Source organism: Bipolaris maydis (assembly GCF_028858645.1).
Source record: "Bipolaris maydis strain C4 unplaced genomic scaffold PSV08scaffold_6, whole genome shotgun sequence".
Classification (NCBI taxonomy): Eukaryota; Fungi; Ascomycota; class Dothideomycetes; order Pleosporales; family Pleosporaceae; genus Bipolaris; species Bipolaris maydis.
Genome location: NW_027093862.1, coordinates 56,346 through 73,444, shown reverse-complemented (window position 1 = coordinate 73,444; position 17,099 = coordinate 56,346). Strand labels below are relative to the sequence as shown.

Genomic DNA, 17,099 nt, shown 5'->3' with positions numbered 1-17,099 from the left:
CTGACTGTAGCGATCGGCAACAGTGAAGAAAAGCATATTTTACGACGTAGCACCCGTTGTGTTGCGCGCGTGGTGTGCCGCGTCACGAGACCGACTCCATTGTCGCTGTCGGCGCACCACCTGTCATTGACAGTCTCGGAGGACGGGTTTGAGTGGCCGGTGAAGGAGTGTCCAATCCCTGGCCGGTTCTTGTTGACGTCCAATGGCGGGCTTTCCGAGTCTTTGCCTGAACGATCCACTGCGCTCTCGGTGGGACCAGAGCCACTTCTCAGCTTGCTGTGGACCTAATAAGAATGTAGCATGCAGGAACAGACATGCAGGCCGCAGTTCGCAGTATCATCGACAGCACGTACACGACACAATTCTCCGGATCGACTGATGACTACCTAGCGTTCCAACCATCGATCCCGGGTGCGGAGGACCAACCTGTCATGTCGTGGCGGGAAGCGGGCGACGCAGTGAGCATCGCCGCTGTTCCTGCAACATCCGGCGTTTTCAAGCCCCTTTTGCCGCGTTAGCGCTGCGCCTTGTGGGCAGTGGAGAAGCCCAACAAACGCGTGCCGACGCGCAAGAATGCAGTTTTCGCTTTGGTCTGGCCATGGGCATCTTTTTGTGTCTTGATTTCAGGCCTGTGCGGCCATGGAGTCTGCTATGTAGTATGTCGTGACGTGGTGGTGGTGGTGGTGGCCAGGAAGGACCACGCCCGGACTCGCCAGCTTTGGCCATGGACGGCATGCACGTGCCTCATCTCGCTCGCCGTTTCCCCCCACCACCATCGCTCTCTTCACTCTTCGCCTGCAATGCGGCCACGCGTCTTGCATCTCCAGCATCCTCAACATCCCAAGCTTTCCAAGTTGCCCAATATACACATGTCTTAGCATTGGCCACGATCAATAAGTTTGAGATTTGCCTGCGAACACCTAGGAGGTTGCTTCCATCAGCAGCCGGATCGCCAATCTCGCGGGGACTGCCCTGGCCAGACTCTTGTTTGACAGAACTACCCATGCATGGATCACCCTGTCTTTCTCCCTCTCAACCACAACAGTGACATGAACGTGGGGTAGTAATAAGATCCCGGTACAACATCTAGACAGCCCAATGGACAAACCAAGTCTCAGTGCTCGACTACTTAGTTGCAGCAGCTCCTCCAACCGACCAACCCGCTATCCAAAAGATCTACTACCCCAACACTTGATCACTACTGTCTATCACCGAGAAATGTCACTCAGGTACCAACAGTTTGGTTCAGTACCACCCCAGTTCAATTGACCCGCCAACCCGTCTCTCAGCCTCGGGGCCAAAAGCGCTAGACGACTCTGATGTCCTTACCAGTTGCCGAAAAAAGAGACAGAACCTTCAGCAACCAGGATCCGACTGATGAATCTGCGCAAAACTCGCCCGTCTTTCGAAATAAGGAAGCACGCCCGAAATGCGCCATTCGCCTCGTGGCATCCTTCTAGAGTTTCTCATCATCGGTCCGACTCAGGGCATCCCGTCCCTAGCACAGGCATAGCCTGTTCTATAGTACCTTCTACCAACACAATGACTTTTGCAAAGTGCCTATGCGTTCAGCCCTTTCGCCAAATCATCGGCAGCCCACGGCACGCTGTCTTGAGACGGATCATCTTCTCTCTCCTAGCTTCCATTTACCCATGCATTGAAGACATGTTGCGCTAGAATCATCCACCAAAGTTTGCATGAACGCCCGGTTCGGGGAGGAATGAGCCGGTGTTCGCCATTAGCAAAACGCCACACCGTGTTACGACGACCATCACACCTACCGGCTCAGCTCCCGAGCAACTTCAGCTCAGCACCACAGCGGATGTGATCCACTCCATACGACGTTGTTATAGCATATATACATGTATACACACATGGATCAGTCTGCTATAGGCCCTCTAGTACATAGCAAAAAGTAAAATCGCTCCAACAGTCTGACAGCGGATATGGCGTTGGACGACGCGATTACGGCCCCCAAGGCGTGACCCGTCTTGATGATACCTTTGACTTCCACCACATCTCCACGTCATCTTGTAAACAAGCCGCAAAACGTCTACGTGGCGGAATCACCAACTCATCCATTTATCCATTATCGAAATTATGGAAAAAACTGTTAGGGCTCGTATACATTATGAGCAGGTTGCCTGATCTCGGCATAAGAAATTCCCAAAGGAAGTAGTATTGGTGGCGTTATACGGGTCCAGCCCCTCGTTCCCGAGGATTCGGTCACAACAAAGAGAGATTGACTAACAGTCTGGCCAAATCTGTTACGTGTATGTGGGGAAAAATATCCATCAGCCAAGACCATGCCAGCCAGCCGTTGCTCTTTAGGCTATACTTACACACAATCGCTGCCGTGTGCCGCAAAAAGCACAACATCCAATTAATAAACGTTACAGGTGCAGCAGTGTGCGTCACAATAACCTCCAACAGCTCAAACGCATGCCAAGCAAGAAATATTGTTAGCTTGTACGGGTTTTATTGGAGAGAGAGAGAAAGGAAAAGAGCTAGGCCCAAGGTATCCGGCTCAGTTCGCGATGATGCATATTCAAGATGCATCATGGAGCCCCCCTGTATCATCTCTGACGTCCCCTATCCATACTACCAATCACATCGATGCCAGTCCAGGGCATGTACAATAGTAGGTGGCATACCGTTACACAGGCTGAAGCAAGGATCAGAAAGGTACCGAGGCTGGTAGTTCTTGTAGGCTCGGGTATATAGCATCTTACGGGGAAAATTATTGGATGCGAAATGGATAAGATGGATAGTTTGTTGATGGGTAGATCGAACAAGCCTATCATATCATGCAATAGAGGCTTTAGTATAGGGTGAGCCTTCCCAAGATGACGAGAGTCTGGGCAAGTGATGCATCAAGAGTTGACAGCACAAGGGCATGTTGTAGTATGCCGAGGCTGTTGGCAGTGTTTTTGGTCAGGCAGAAGTGGTGCCCCTCTATGTATCTTGGCCCTCATGGCGGAATCTCAGTAGGTCCTTTAGTCTGTCTCAGCCAAGCGTAACTGACCGGTCGTGGGCGTTACAAAGAAGGCCATGACAAATCCTTCGTTAATATTAATCTTCGCATAGTAGGACAGTCAGCTAAGATGGATACCATGAATATTATTATCGGTAGCCGGAAGATTGCGCTCTTGTTGCTTTGGAGACGTGCCGGCCGGTGATGAGAATGCGATGAATTCCTGATCGAAACTGCATCAACGCATTGAATGATTTTCAGTCAACTACATCTGAGTCCTCATGCTATGCATCGAGTGCATATTTGTATGGCCTATGATTTAAAGCTGTTAGTATACATGGATGGGGTTGGTGTTTGGTGGATAGCCGCTAAATCGTGAATAAATCGTCGAAATTAGTTGCAGCGCTCAATGTACACCAGAGGACAGTTATTTCAACAAGAAATTGCGTCTGGGACAATGTAACATACTGAGAAGGAAAAGCTCAACAGATGTAATCCTGACGTATCGTTCTTAGGTAGGTGCGGAGGTAAAAAGGGAACGAGGGTAAGTGGGTAGTTCGTTTTAAGAAGAGGAATGGAAAAAGGAGAAGGCTACGTAAGTTTAGAGAAGGCTTTAAATGAGACTTGAGATGATGACTAATTTCTACTTGGTGCTGTATCATCTAGATTCAAGCAACATAGGTCTTCACAAAAAAAAGTAAAGAACGGCAAAAGCGACAAAAATGGCAACTGTAGACCGGGAATTAAATCCAGGAAAACCTTCTAGTTTCAAGATGTTGTCAGAGAACTCTATCTCTCTCTCAGTCTCTCTTCCGCCATCTCTTACTATGCTAGGCCTTCATAAACCAATCCCTCTACCTCCCCTACAAAGTCTACCCATGCGCCTTCGTTCCATGGATAGTAGCTCCCCCAAACAGTCACTACGACACCCTTCTCCCCATCGATCCACATATCGCAATTTGGCGCACCATACCAGTAGACGGTGCCCTTACTTCTTCCCTTCTTCCCATCTCTAAGTACTCTCTGTGCACCCTGGACACCACATCCCAGCCCATAGCTACCTTCAGGATCCAGATGAGGAGAAGACAAGTCAACCGGAAGTAGGATAGGAAGAGCACCTGAAACAGGAAGACTACGAGAATCATTGCGTAGATGCTCTGCAAGCTGAGGCTTTGATATTTCCGCCACCGACTCGGCAGAGAGAATACGATGTCCAGTTATCGGATCGACACCTTGGTTCTGCGGTAGCAAAGCAGCAACAAGATGCGTGTAGTCCCTTGCACTAGCCACCAGCCCTGTCCCCAAGCAACCCACGTGATGCTGCCCCTCAGGATACGCATCCGATCTCCTGACGACCTCTGGCTCCGCAGCATCCAGCGCGACCAAGCCATTTTCAGTCCTCATGTTTCTCGGCCAGAACTTACCCGCGTTCTCCGGCAGTGCTGTAACGGCGCCTCCGAATGCTGGCTCGAACCCGATTTCTTTGAGCTGGAGGGGATTGAAAATGTTTTCTTGGAGATAGTCGCCCAGCGGCTTCTTGGTGATGCGCTCGATGAGCACGGCAATCCAGTCTAGGCCTTGTCCGTAGTTTGTGTGCGTGCCTGGTTGCCAGAGTAGAGGGCTTGCGAGAAGTATGCCGTATGGGTCGTTGGCTTCGTTTGCCTTTTCCCAGGTTCCCTCGCCGAGATCGCGGACGTAGGACAAGAGTAGTTGATTGAAGTAAGTGTGGCCCCCGCCATACGTATGGTTTAGTAGCATTCGAGCTGTGATACTGCTCTTTTGTTCTTCAAGTTGCCACTGCTTCTTCCCCGTCTTGGTATCTACGGTGTAGCCGGTCAAGACTTGCTTCGAAGTGAGTTCTGGGAGAAAGGTGCTGATGGTTGCGGAGTCATCCAGGGTGGCCAGACCTTGCTCAACAAGCTGCATGTATGCTATTGCACCAATGATCTTTGTAAGGGATTGGATGATAGCTATTGATTCTGACGTAGGAGGTTTGGATTGACTGGAGCCATGAGAGAACAGAACATTGTTTTGGGCGTCGACTACATGAACTAGAGCAGACGGCAGTGACAACTTGCCTGATGTCGTTTGTGTAGCATTGTCAATGTGCTTTTTCAGCGCTCTGGTAGTCTCTTGGGTAACGGTTGGAAGGCTCATGGTGAATGATGAGTGCGAGATGCGAATGCGAGAGGCACCAAATGGTACACTTCTATGTGCGGCTGCTTTATAAATTTAGATTCTCAAACGTCACCTAATGACCATTACTAACATGCTGATGTTGCAGTCACCAAAAGCGCAAACTGGATCTCGCTCGCCGAATAAAGTAACCTACTCTAGAAGACCAAACTAACGCAGAGAAGAGAAGATTTACTCGAGTCAATAGATTCACAGAGTCGCACGTGGGGCAATTGCTTACTTCAGCAGACACTTGCTGCATACCCAGACCAAAGAGGACAGTCGCCAGGCAGTGTGCTGCATAGTTAGTAAGCGCGCTATGCAGTCAGCAATTCGGAAAAATGGATCTGGCAATAATAAAGGATTGCAGTCTTCCAGTGAAACCAAGTGTTCTTGTGCGTACTACACCAAGCCATAGCAACTACACCATCTTGTAAGTTTAGTGTATAAACAGTTTTGCTTCGATTCTGTACTCCAATGCGAGAATACCAGACGTTTCAAGTGAATGCTCCTGGGACACGCGAAACCCCACAGTAACCCCACGGTGCATTTGTCATCTTAATCATCATCATCACCACCATCAATAGATATCTTCCCATTTTCCCCACATGATTTCATGCTTGTATTTGTCCATAAGTTGGCCTGTAGGGTCGTCGCCCTCTACATGTGCCCACGCGCCCGCGAAATGCAGGATGAATTTGCCCGGCTCCCACTGACCATGCTCATCCTCGTAGCATTTGATCTCATCGGGAAAGGCGTTCAATTTCGATTGAGGCGCGACGATAAACCTCTTTGAGTATGGCTCCTCCTTCATGACACGCACCAGGGCGTCCTGCTCACTATAGTCTTTGCCCTCGTCGGTGTGGCGGAGATCAAGCGCACGGCGGATGAATTCGAGAGATCGGTCGTGTGCGCGAACTAGAAAGGATCCTAGATTGAGGCCGTTGCAATCGTTGGTGAAGATATAATCAACGTTGTCAGCATGCTCGACATTCTGCAGCTCGTCGTCGATTATGTTGGCAACATTGACATTGGTGTTGGTGATGAGTGTGTCGAAGTCGAGCCACCATATCCAGTCATACTTTGCGGACTTGACCAGCCTTTCGATCATGTCGAACTTCCAATAGACAGGGTTTCCAGTTTCGCTGTGCTGTTCGTAGTCGATGACGAGGTCATAGCCGTGGCGGCGGGAGTAGTCTGAGTAGGAAGCATATCAGCATGCCGCTTTTGGGTAATAGCTTGACCAAGCTTACGATCTTTGTTCCTTAGCGAGAGGTAGAGGTATGATCTCTGCTCGGTGACGAAGGTTACGAGGGCTAATCGAGGCGGTTTCTTCTCCTCTCCGTGTGGCTTCTGCTCGGGTTCGACAGGAGCGGGGGGAGGAGGCGGAGGAGGTGATGACGGCAACGGACGTTCCTCGTGTCTCATTCCTTGATTGAGTTCCCAGCCTAAGAAGGCCAGGAAGGCGAGCAGAAGTACGAGCGATGGCGGCAGCCTCCTTGCCGACCGGACGAGCATGATTGCAACAGAGTGTCGAATTGAAGAAGGCGCTTGATTGGCACGGGAGTAGAATGCCTTCACCTTGAAATGAGCATGAGCATGAGCAGCACCGAAGATGGCACAGTAGTTGTGGCAACTGAAGGTGTGAGGGATGGAAGCCATCCATGGTGGAGATTAGAGGTTGGGCATGGAAAAGGAGACATGGTGGATTCACGTCAGGGACTCAGCCGCAGACAGGGTGGCGCAACGTCGCACAGCATATTCTGGACCAGGCGGATGGCGATAACGCTGGCTGGAGCAACAAAAGCGACAATGGGCAAAGAAGTCACAGATGCGAACATCCGACGCCAGTCCAGATGGGCAGTCGAGCCTATACGAATTGCCCGTATCGAGTAAAGTGGACCGGAACAATGCGGTAAGATTCGCGCTAGACCCCAGCAGCCGCTCTACTCCACTCTTCTTTCCCCTCGCCGTGATGACGACGACGACGACGACATGATCAATGTTATCATCGAGACTGGTCCCAATCCGTCATGTCTAGTTCTCGGGGTGCGCACAAAGGACTCTTCATCGACGGCGTCTGGCACTGTATGATGGCCGATACCCAAGCCACCTAGGGCCGTCTGCTCACGTGCAATCAGGTGACTGCAGTCCGCGACTGCCCACAGTGCATCTACAAACCTCAAAACCAGGCCCGAATCATGGGAGATGGTGTATGATATGCCCTTCATCCCCAAACACCCTGGGGCACGATTCTTACTAGCTTCATCTAGTTCGCACCTGTAATAAACCTCCACGAGAACAATGCAAGTTCTTCCTATGGGATGACGATGCCCGTACACGAGAGGATGAAGCCGTCGCAAATACAGCTGCCATTCTCACTTCAGGGCATAAGCGCAAACGCTCCGTCAGTGGAAATCTAGACAAGTATCACTCTTCAAAAGCTCCAGACGACCATGATCTGGGTGAAGCCATGTCGCATCTGGAAACGCCTGGCAAGGCTGCCAAGACAACAACCTTCAGCACTCCCGCCACCAGAAGATCCAATCTCCCTTGGGACGAAAGCCAAAGCAGCGACACAGCAGTTTTTGGACTGCAAACACCTCATACGGGACGGAAGGCCAAGGGAGATCCGTTTATTTCAAGACCTTCAGCAGCAGCTAGCCCTTTCCCCTCTTCTGCAGCCAGCCAAGAAAGCATTCGTCGAGTTGCAACATCCTACTCAACACCCTATACTTCTATTGATGAAACACCAAAGACAAGTCGTTTCAAGAATTCAATGGATCGAGACCTAGTCGGCGATGTTTTTGGTCTGTTGCAAGATTCCAAAGTCGGCTTACCTGTCCATACTGAAGAGGAGCTTAGAGCCTTGTTAACAAGACACGCAAAGCGTACAGAAGGGTTTAAGAGAGCACGAGACGTGACCCGCCTTGCTGTCAAGGCAAAGGACGCCAAGATCACCGAATTCACGTACCGGATAGGTACCCTTGAGGCCGAATTGGAGGCGGAGAAGGCCATGGTGACGCATCTACAATGGGAGGCCCAGAACCAGACTTCAGATATCGACTAGATTGCTCTCTACACAACAATCAGGAAAAAGTCCAATGAGAATACCGGAACGTCACGCTTTCCCACGCACCGATTGTGTAGCGCGCAACAGTTGACGTCGATCTGAATCAGTGCATGCATTAGAAGATTATACATTGTGGCATCATCCTGTCACATCTTGATACTATGTCTTAGTAGGCTGCTGTCTCCAAAGCCGATGGACTGGGTTCATCACTTAATTCCTTCCTACATGTTGGTGATGCTTGTATCGCACTGATGCGCCTGGCAGAAGTATTGGCGACTGACGTGTTGCTACACAATGGCTTAGCCATTCCTGTAGGACGAAAGCAAGTGCAATCTGATTATACATAGCCACCTCCACCATGCTCCCGCAGATCTTTGGCTCTCACGCGCCTGTCTACGCTGCAGTGGAAATCAATGGCTCAGTCGAGGGCTGGGCTATGAAGCTGTAAGAACGCGTGTGCACGACTCCTTGTCCAAGGCGGACATTTCCGATGGTATTAGAATGGCATTCGCATGCTTCATGGTCAAAGGCAATGACTAGGGTCCCGTCATGTTCGCACCACAAGCTCTCGCGTTACAATAGGCAAGTGGGTATGTTGGAGGAGATGAGATCGTTCATGGTATCTGGGATTTGCTTTGATTTTCCCGCTTCTTACTAATGCGCCACGGACGCAATGCACTGTACTACAGCGGGGTATGCATACATATGTAGGCACTGTAACTGCATGTCCGGATCCCCAAAGTGTTTTCCGATTGTTCGAAAACTATCGACCAGTAAACAACGGTGAGCCAGAGACTTTTGAGTAGATCTCAGTAGGGACTGTCAAGAAACGTGGGCTTATAACATTTTCTTTTTGAAGAGTTTGACAACATATAAAATTTGGAGCACGGCCATTGCAACTGTTGATTGATATCATCAACCTCAACATTCTCATTTGAGCCTCTTCTTCACAAGCCAGAACTTCGCCTAGTTCAGCAACTCTTCTTCTCAACTGCGTTCGCACAATGGAATCCACACACCAGAAACCCGGTATGCTACTCGTGCACCCACGTTTAATTCACAAGGGCGGACTTTATAGCTCGGAATTCTGTCGGTGGACGAAACTGCATTTCAGAGACATGCTCAAAATGTCCTCGGACAAACATTCAGACGGCAAAGTCACTTCTTGTTTGCGGTTCATCAGATCCAACGAGGGACAAGGTTATGGGCACGACCCGGAAGGAGACACAAAACCAATGTTTGTGTACGTATGTCTTGTTGACAACTTGGACGTCTTTAAGAGTAAGGCATACGACGATTTGAGCAGGGTTTTGAATTTGGAAAATACGAGGGAGCTCAACCAGGATGAATACCCAGTAAACTACAGTGGAAATTTGGGTAACGAGGCAACAGTGTTCGACATTGTTAGTGCCAGGTTCGCCGTCTACGAAGATATTTCACTGGGACGTGAAGAGTCGTTTCAGGACTTGCCTCGGGATTTGCTGTCTCCCTCGGGCGCTAAGCATGAGACACTCTCGACCTACCTGATTGCAGTAAATGTCGGACTCGATAAGGACGCTCGAGAAGAAATGGTGAGAATATCCTGGATGCTGTGGGGAACCCTCAGGAAATTTCTTCCCGCTTTCATCAAAACATACCCATCGCTCTACCGCTGGAAGGGCAAGGAGGCTCAGCCAAAGGATCACCCACTCACCGACGCTGAAAAGAATGCTGGGTGGATGTTGATGATTTGCGTATCTGGTGTGACAGATCCTATTTCTGACACTGCAGAGGGGTTTCCCAAAGCTAAACTCGAGCAGGCGGTTAAGTGGCTCGGAGTCACTGTCGATTGCAAGTTGGGGGAGATGCTAGGATATGATGTGCCGCGAAGCTATGGGATGTGGGAAGGGGACGTTTTGATGCGTTAGGGAGAACCATGATTGGAACCGAAGGGAAATGACTCAAGGGATCAGCAAAAGGCACTTCATGCTTAGCTGTGCCTTTCGTATAGCATCGGACAAACTTCAACCTTTGACTTATAGTTGCCTTGTACATTGCGAGATTGTGTCTTTGGTCGTTGGCAACTAGCAATCCGGCTTTGCTAGGCCAGCTCATGAACTTGGCATCAGGGTCAAATTTCCTGGCCGAGGATTTTGCAGTATGAGCTCGTGTAAAGAAGGAAAAATGATTGTCAATGACGCTTATGAGCGACTCCTAAAGATAGTATGATCTGTACAACAAGCAACTGACACAAACCATCTAGCAGAGGCTACTATTTTCAGCAATCACAACATTCGATCCACTGTATTCGAAAACGTTTTATAGCAAGTCTATACTAGGTTTTGGTGGAGCGGCCACATTAGTTCCCCGTCGGTACGTAACAAGAGTGCTATTTGGCCTTTTTCGCGGGAGAAGAAGGGGTTGGTGCGGGTTGACGTACACGGTCACCGGTACCGCGTTCCAGCGAATCCCCGGCCTGCGCACGTGCGCCACAATTCCCGTGTAACAACAGAGTCTTCCCATGGCTTGGGTCGTATTCGGCTAGTACCTGTTGTCCCATACATGAAGTATGGCAGATGAGACTTCAGCGAAGAACAAGGGTCATGGTAATGTGTCGATGGCAATTGCAGCTAAGCATTGGCAACCCGGAAGACGGCAAAAAAGTGCGCCATGATTTGTTGGAAACATTCCACTCATCCAGTGTGACGTACGCCAGGAACGCAGCCGATAGACAGTGATCCACTTCTCCCAGCGGAAGCTTGGCGACCCACGATGGCCTCCACCCAACTCCCACAGAAAGGTGTTCATCTAAGGAGTCGCATGATCGTTACCGCCACATGGATCCATCATGCAGAAAGAGCTTGTTTTGCCTGGTAACAATCGTCTGTGGCGTTGCAAACGGTGTTCCTATGACAGAATACCATAGGTCCGTTCCACAGTTTGAACCTACACATGGGATTCTTGGCACCTCGCACGCCTCGAGCCAAAAGAATTGAACTGAACCGAGTGATCCACTGGATACCTATCCGAAGCTCTACTATCACTCTTCTTGGCGGACGTAGTGAGGTCCACGCCCTGGGCGAGATACAAAACTGACCCACTCCGCTGCAGTGAGACTGATGAAATCCACCCTTGTTTAGAAGTTCGAAAAAAACAAACGAACACTACAACCAGTGCGATCACATTCTCGTGACATATCGTTTTATGAGGGACAACCACTTATCCATCCATCTCAGTATATAGCAGGCCGCTCTGCAACACGGCTATGCAAACCCTGCGAAAGATCGGCGACTACATCGCGCCTCCTGCTGCGAAGAGTGAGGATGGGCGTGACCAGTGGCCGTCGCGGGCAGCCTTTCTACTTGCTGCCATGGGGGGGTGTGCCGGACAAGGAAACCTGCTCAGATATCCTAGTGTTTTGTATAACAACTATGGACTCCAGTGGTTCATCCCATATCTCTTGGCCGTGTTTCTCATCGCCATTCCTGCCCTTATCTTAGAAGTCTCGATTGGACAAGCGTACCGCGGAGGAACTGTCATCGCATGTAAGACTATACCACGAGGGACTTGTACAGGATATAGGCTGACGTAGTTTACCACCTCTAGTCAATAATGTACATCGCCGGCTGAAGGGTGTAGGTATGGGGCCGGTCATTGTCAGCTTCCTCGTCGTGCAATACTTTACTGTCAACTTAGCATGGATCATGCAGTACTTCCGCCACAGCTTCACTAGCCCCTTACCATGGGAAAACCGTATTGAAGAATTCTACTACCAAGACGTACTTCAACGTGGGGACATCAACGAAGGAAACCTGAGCGCTGATGGGAGTTCAGTAGCCCGGTTCACGGGCTACCCCAACGGAGCGCTTATTGGCGAAACAGTCGCATGGAGCATTTTTGTTTGGTTCCTCATCTGGATTTCCATCTTCCGCGGTGTTGGAATGACAGGACGAGTCGTCTACTTCACCATGGGATTGCCAATTGTTACCACCATCATCTTCGTTGGAAGAGCATTGTCACTCGAAAATGCAAGAGAAGGCGTTGACCTTGTGTGGAGGACATGGAGGAGCGATCAGCTCGCTTCGGGTTCTGTTTGGCAAACTGCCGTCGGCCAAGTATTCTTTTCGACTGGGATCGGCTTTGGATACTTCACTTCGTACGCCAGCTACAACACCAAACACTCCAACGCTGTCATGGACGCATGTCTTATCTGTGGGAGTAACGTTTTGTTCGAGAACTTTGCCGCATTCGCCATCTTTGGTGTTGTTGGCTTCCTCCGCAGATGGCCACAGGACGGTGAGAGACTCGGCGCATTTGTTGTCGGATTTCTCACCTTACCCGAAGCTGTACTCCAGATGCCTGGAGCTAATTTCTGGGCAGTGCTCTTGTTCTTCACACTTGTGGTCCTTGGATTCAGTTCGGCTTTTGTTATGTTGGATGTTGTAGTCACCCTTATTTGCGACTCTGGTATCGTCAAGGCGTCACGACCTGTTGTCGTCACCGTACTTACTATTCTTTGCTTTCTCATGTAAGTGTATTCCATTGTTGTTTTCAACAAGGGAGATTTTCTTTCTCCCACATCAGCCAGATCTCACGAATGCCGACTAACCTATCCTCTCCAATTACAGGTGTCTGCCATACTGTACTGAGTTTGGATACTATCTGCTCGATGGCATTGATCGATGGATAAACAACGTTGCCCTCATCTTCGTTGTGTGGAGCGAAGTCTCCAGCGCTACTACTGTATATCGATGGAAAGACATCGTCCACCAAACTGGGCTTCCTGCTTTCGTGGTCTACAATGTAGGCTTTCTTGGTGCTCAGGTGCTTGGCATCAGCCTAGCCCATGGAATCAATAGTCCAGGTATTGGAGCAGGCACCGGTATTGGCTTTTACTGTCTCATGGCTATCGTTGCTGTCACAATAGCACGAAATCCTGACGTAGATGCGCCTTCATTCTGGAACAGTGCTGGCCTTTTTAGGAAGTTTTGGTATCTCGCATTTTATTCAGTAAGTAATACATAGGCCTGCGGCGCTTTTTTTTTAAAAGAGAGACTGACTCAAAATCTAGGGCAATCAGCTACGCCGTGACCTGAACGTGATTGTTGGGCGGGGCAAGAATTGGAAGATCCCTGCATTCATGCCTGTCTTGCTCCGTTATCTTAGTGGTCCTGTCCTCGCCATAATACTCTCTTTCGCCTTCCCAGAGTTTCACACTCTTCGCTACGATCCTATGATGATTGCTGGGTTTATATTTTCTATCCTGACTGTTATAGTCATCCTGCTCGGCTTGGTAATGCCTCGATACTACGATGCATTCATCCCTGTATACCGGCGATCCGAGGGTACTGAGCCAACAATGCCGATGCAAATCAAGGGCGAATTAGGTGGGAAACCAGCAACAGAGACGATAGTTGCGGAAGATGGCCATGGAAGTGTAATAAGGGACTTGTCTCTCGAACAAGAAACGGGTGGTGAGAAGCAGATCAAGACAGCAAACCTGACATGATGAACTGGAAGTTTAGCCTGAGGGTTTGGGTGTTCTGTTATCAAGTAGATACAGTATTTGTCGCCATCGGTGATTGGGGTTAAGTCAGCTTTCGTATGGCGTTAATGCTTTAATTGACCACACATTGTTGGGTATAGCTTTCACAGGACTGCCAACAACTGCTTCCTTCCATGTTAAGCCCATATATTAAGCTGGACTAGAGCGATATTAGTTCAGTTCTCTTAACGATACTTACTAGATAAGACCTTCTATTCCTAAGTATGCCACCTGTTTCAGTCGACGTTAAAGATAATTATGGCAGAAATATGGAGGTGCTGAGAACATACTAAGTTTGTGTGATAATTATAATTTTTTTTAACATTGTCGTTTAGTTCTACTGTGCTCATGGACAACGAGCCTAGGTCTGTAACATGATCTAGACAATCTAGCGCACCGGGTCAAGAGGGACAGAACAGATAACGAGGAAATGAACTTTTACCCGAACGTGAGGACATCTTGAATGCTATCTGAATATCTCAGCTTCAAGTTTACACATTCCCCTGCTATCCTGGTAGATCCTCACCTCTTCCAGCTTGCGCAACTAGCAGTGAGACTCTGAAGATGATTTAATGTGATGGTCTCTTGAGTCTACACACAAGTAGCCTTGCGAGAAATGAGAGAGTGATTCGCATTATGGTAGCGGGATATCCTAATGATAAAATTCCGGAAGAAGAGTGGCTGTAGAGAGAAGAAAGAGCTGTATTAGCATAGGGGAACCTACATCGTTGGTTGCCATAGTGGAAAGCGCCATTAAATTCACCGCCTTGCCCGCATTCATCCTCGTTAGACACCGTGCATAGTTAATATCAAGCTCTCAAAGCAATTACGGCTTTAGCGTCATACTAAGATTGGTCCCAATAGGGCTTAGTGCATGAAGAATTGCGATCTAATTTGGACTTATTCGGCCCTCCGTTTCATGTCTCCGGTAATTGATCTTTATAGGTTTGAAAATTCCATAGGGGCGACTGACTTGCTTCTTTCAATATTGAGATAGAAGACGTAGGGATTCAGCTTCATTCCGTGACCAGATTTCCCTTACGTGGCGGCCACGTATTCGTCAATTTGTAAGATGGGCTGGTAAAACTAGCAACAAAACGGAGATTTTGGCTATGTAAGGGCTGGTCAGTTACCCCTAGCCGTAACGCTAACTAGTACTAATAATGGTTGGAGCTCTAACTTATAACAACCTAAAAACGTAAATGGAAAACGACCCAAAACAGGAGCCGGAGAATAGAACAACTCAATCGCCTCCGTTAGTTTGAGTTGGAAAATGAAGGTCTGCCAAATGGTGCCTTGGCGCTTACCTAGTACCCGAAGCTTCCGTGATTGCTTTACGAAATAATCAAAGTTGTGCAGCACACCTAGCTCATGTCAAGTTTTAACACATAGCTTATTACATTATCGCTATCGTGTACGAAACGCCTCATTCGATATAGATCTAATCACAGATCTACAGATCGCTTTACTCACACGTATGCACGGGTAAGCGGTCGGTATTTCGCGAATGTCCGAGCGTAGTAGTATTGTCCATTCGAGCGCTAGTCCGCCCGTCCGGGGATTCCCGACGTTGGCATGACTACATATACGAGCTCTATGATTAGACCAATATACTATGTAAGCGCCATCTATCAAAGTACTTAGACTTGGTGCTTTTTTTATTAGAATAAGCAGTAGTGACAGCTCTGACCATCGGGTATTCTTCACGATCAAGGAATGACTAGTAGAGGACTGACATGCGGGGTTAACAAATGCGACAGGGTAAAGTTCAAAGTGCATCAGATGTCAGATGCGATCAATATATGCTGTCAAATATGACGAAAAGCAAGCCACAAGACAGCGAAATCGACGAGTTTCTTGCATGATTGCTATATACATCCAAACATCGTCGCGCATAACAATGTCCATTTCTCCAACTTTCGTTCAAAGAACGTCCAGACACTTAGATTGGGGCTTGCTGCAACCGAGACGTATAGCGATGAATGGTCTCGCCAAGATCTTGTGTCTGGGAATCAGCCGGCCAGAACAGTATTCGGTCCGCCTTGAAATCTAGCCAGGAAGTGAATAGTGTTTGGTAAGTTTTGCCAAAATGGCTGTAGCTCAGATTTTATTCTAAAAGCCTTTGGGTATATAAGGGTTCATATGCTACGATATATTTCAACTATACAGTACACATCACTTTCCAGCATCCCAACTAGCCCTAACAGTGTCCTTAATACACAACAATACTGCTGCGATGCATCTGCCTACGCTTTCCATACTACTTGCCGCATGTGCTTCCGTTGTTAGCGCTCAGGCAACCGTACCAGGCCTTGGATGTGTTTGTATGGTATGTTGAAGCCTGCAGATACCATGACAATATAATAACGATTATAGGCGCCAACCGATTCAGGGAAAGATCAATCGATAGCCGACCGAACCATTCGTTGCTGTACTGATAATTCAGGTGAGTGAACGCAGTAAAACAAGCAGCGGTTCTTTAAGTAATGCATTTGAACATCATTTCTAACGGTATACAGGAACTATGATCAATACTGTTAATTTCTGGGATCGCGGCAACTTCTACTGCCGTGTCCCGGACTCTGTTACTCCGGCCATTTGGGATCAGGATTGCTGCCGTAAGTGGTATGGAAGTGGAACTTACGGATACTGCAATTCATCCACTTGATAAACTAGAGTGGCACACACGGAAATGCTGAGCTTGTTGTATCCTCTTTACGCTGAGGAGGAAAAGTCAAACTTTTAAAAAATTGAACGCGCATTAGCTAGCCTTTCAATGACATGTCGACTTCTTCACAATTTTCAGCGTTTATCCTTGAGTTTGACACCTGCGCTTGGACCAATCACAAATACTGAGATGTTCGCCTGGCATATTATCAGCTTATGATAACGGATATCCTTGGATTAGGAGATAGCAAACGAGAAGAAAGTAGCTACTACTTTATCACCTTATCCCAGTTCGCACAATACGACTAAGTGCAGTACAAGGTTTTTTAAGGTCAAATTTTTTAGCTTTTCCTTGTATTAAAGCTTTTGGTTGAGGTTGAGCAGGTGAATAGTATGAAGCAAGCAGTGGTAAATGTAGGCCTTGAACAGGCGCCATATTGTAGAAAATCCAGGTGAACGATTGAATAGACGCCCTTTGCTTCTCGAATGTGCTTGGTGTGCTGGTATGCAAGCAGCACTACAATAGCGGCATCAATAGTAACAAACACGTCCTTGGTTGAGCAGATGATACAGGGTTTTACAAGAAAATGAAAAGTTCAGGAGTTCGCGCACTGTAGAAAAAGATTCCCGAAGTCAATAAATGGTAGTATAGTATAGATTTGTAAAAGATAGAAGCTAAATTTGAG

At 48.4% G+C, this 17,099-nt stretch overlaps 6 protein-coding genes across 6 annotated transcripts; 4 read left to right on the top strand and 2 right to left on the bottom strand.

The window, feature by feature from the left end:
- Positions 1-3,799: 3,799 nt before the first annotated feature.
- Positions 3,800-5,168, bottom strand: PSV08DRAFT_221635 (beta-lactamase/transpeptidase-like protein; the record flags this gene model as incomplete). Its single annotated transcript, XM_014219587.2, has 1 exon — positions 3,800-5,168. The coding sequence occupies exon 1, from the start codon at positions 5,129-5,131 to the stop codon at positions 3,800-3,802; it is 1,332 nt and encodes a 443-aa protein (XP_014075062.1). The 5' UTR covers positions 5,132-5,168.
- A 360-nt stretch (positions 5,169-5,528) lies between these two features.
- On the bottom strand, positions 5,529-6,948 carry PSV08DRAFT_291195 (glycosyltransferase family 34 protein). The gene is made up of 2 exons (XM_014219586.2): positions 6,403-6,948; positions 5,529-6,346 (listed from the first exon to the last, which is right to left on the bottom strand). Exons 1-2 carry the CDS (start codon positions 6,809-6,811, stop codon positions 5,730-5,732), a joined length of 1,026 nt encoding a protein of 341 aa, XP_014075061.2. The 5' UTR covers positions 6,812-6,948; the 3' UTR covers positions 5,529-5,729.
- Positions 6,949-7,141: 193 nt separating this feature from the next.
- On the top strand, positions 7,142-8,434 carry PSV08DRAFT_291174 (uncharacterized protein). Its single transcript, XM_014219585.1, has 3 exons — positions 7,142-7,237; positions 7,291-7,362; positions 7,423-8,434. The coding sequence occupies exons 1-3, from the start codon at positions 7,183-7,185 to the stop codon at positions 8,217-8,219; spliced, it is 924 nt and encodes a 307-aa protein (XP_014075060.1). The 5' UTR covers positions 7,142-7,182; the 3' UTR covers positions 8,220-8,434.
- Positions 8,435-9,349: 915 nt separating this feature from the next.
- On the top strand, positions 9,350-10,129 carry PSV08DRAFT_350669 (uncharacterized protein; the record flags this gene model as incomplete). The annotated part of the gene is made up of 1 exon (XM_066092835.1): positions 9,350-10,129. The coding sequence occupies one exon, from the start codon at positions 9,350-9,352 to the stop codon at positions 10,127-10,129; it is 780 nt and encodes a 259-aa protein (XP_065949170.1).
- Positions 10,130-11,466: 1,337 nt separating this feature from the next.
- PSV08DRAFT_370513 (uncharacterized protein) lies at positions 11,467-13,710 on the top strand (the record flags this gene model as incomplete). Its single annotated transcript, XM_014219582.1, has 4 exons — positions 11,467-11,746; positions 11,808-12,729; positions 12,830-13,211; positions 13,273-13,710. The coding sequence occupies 4 exons, from the start codon at positions 11,467-11,469 to the stop codon at positions 13,708-13,710; spliced, it is 2,022 nt and encodes a 673-aa protein (XP_014075057.1).
- A 2,212-nt stretch (positions 13,711-15,922) lies between these two features.
- Positions 15,923-16,184, top strand: PSV08DRAFT_291163 (uncharacterized protein; the record flags this gene model as incomplete). The annotated part of the gene is made up of 2 exons (XM_014219581.2): positions 15,923-16,075; positions 16,123-16,184. Coding segments are annotated over exons 1-2 (155 nt in total), but the record flags the coding sequence as incomplete, so codon positions are not given.
- Between the last annotated feature and the right edge of the window lie 915 nt (positions 16,185-17,099).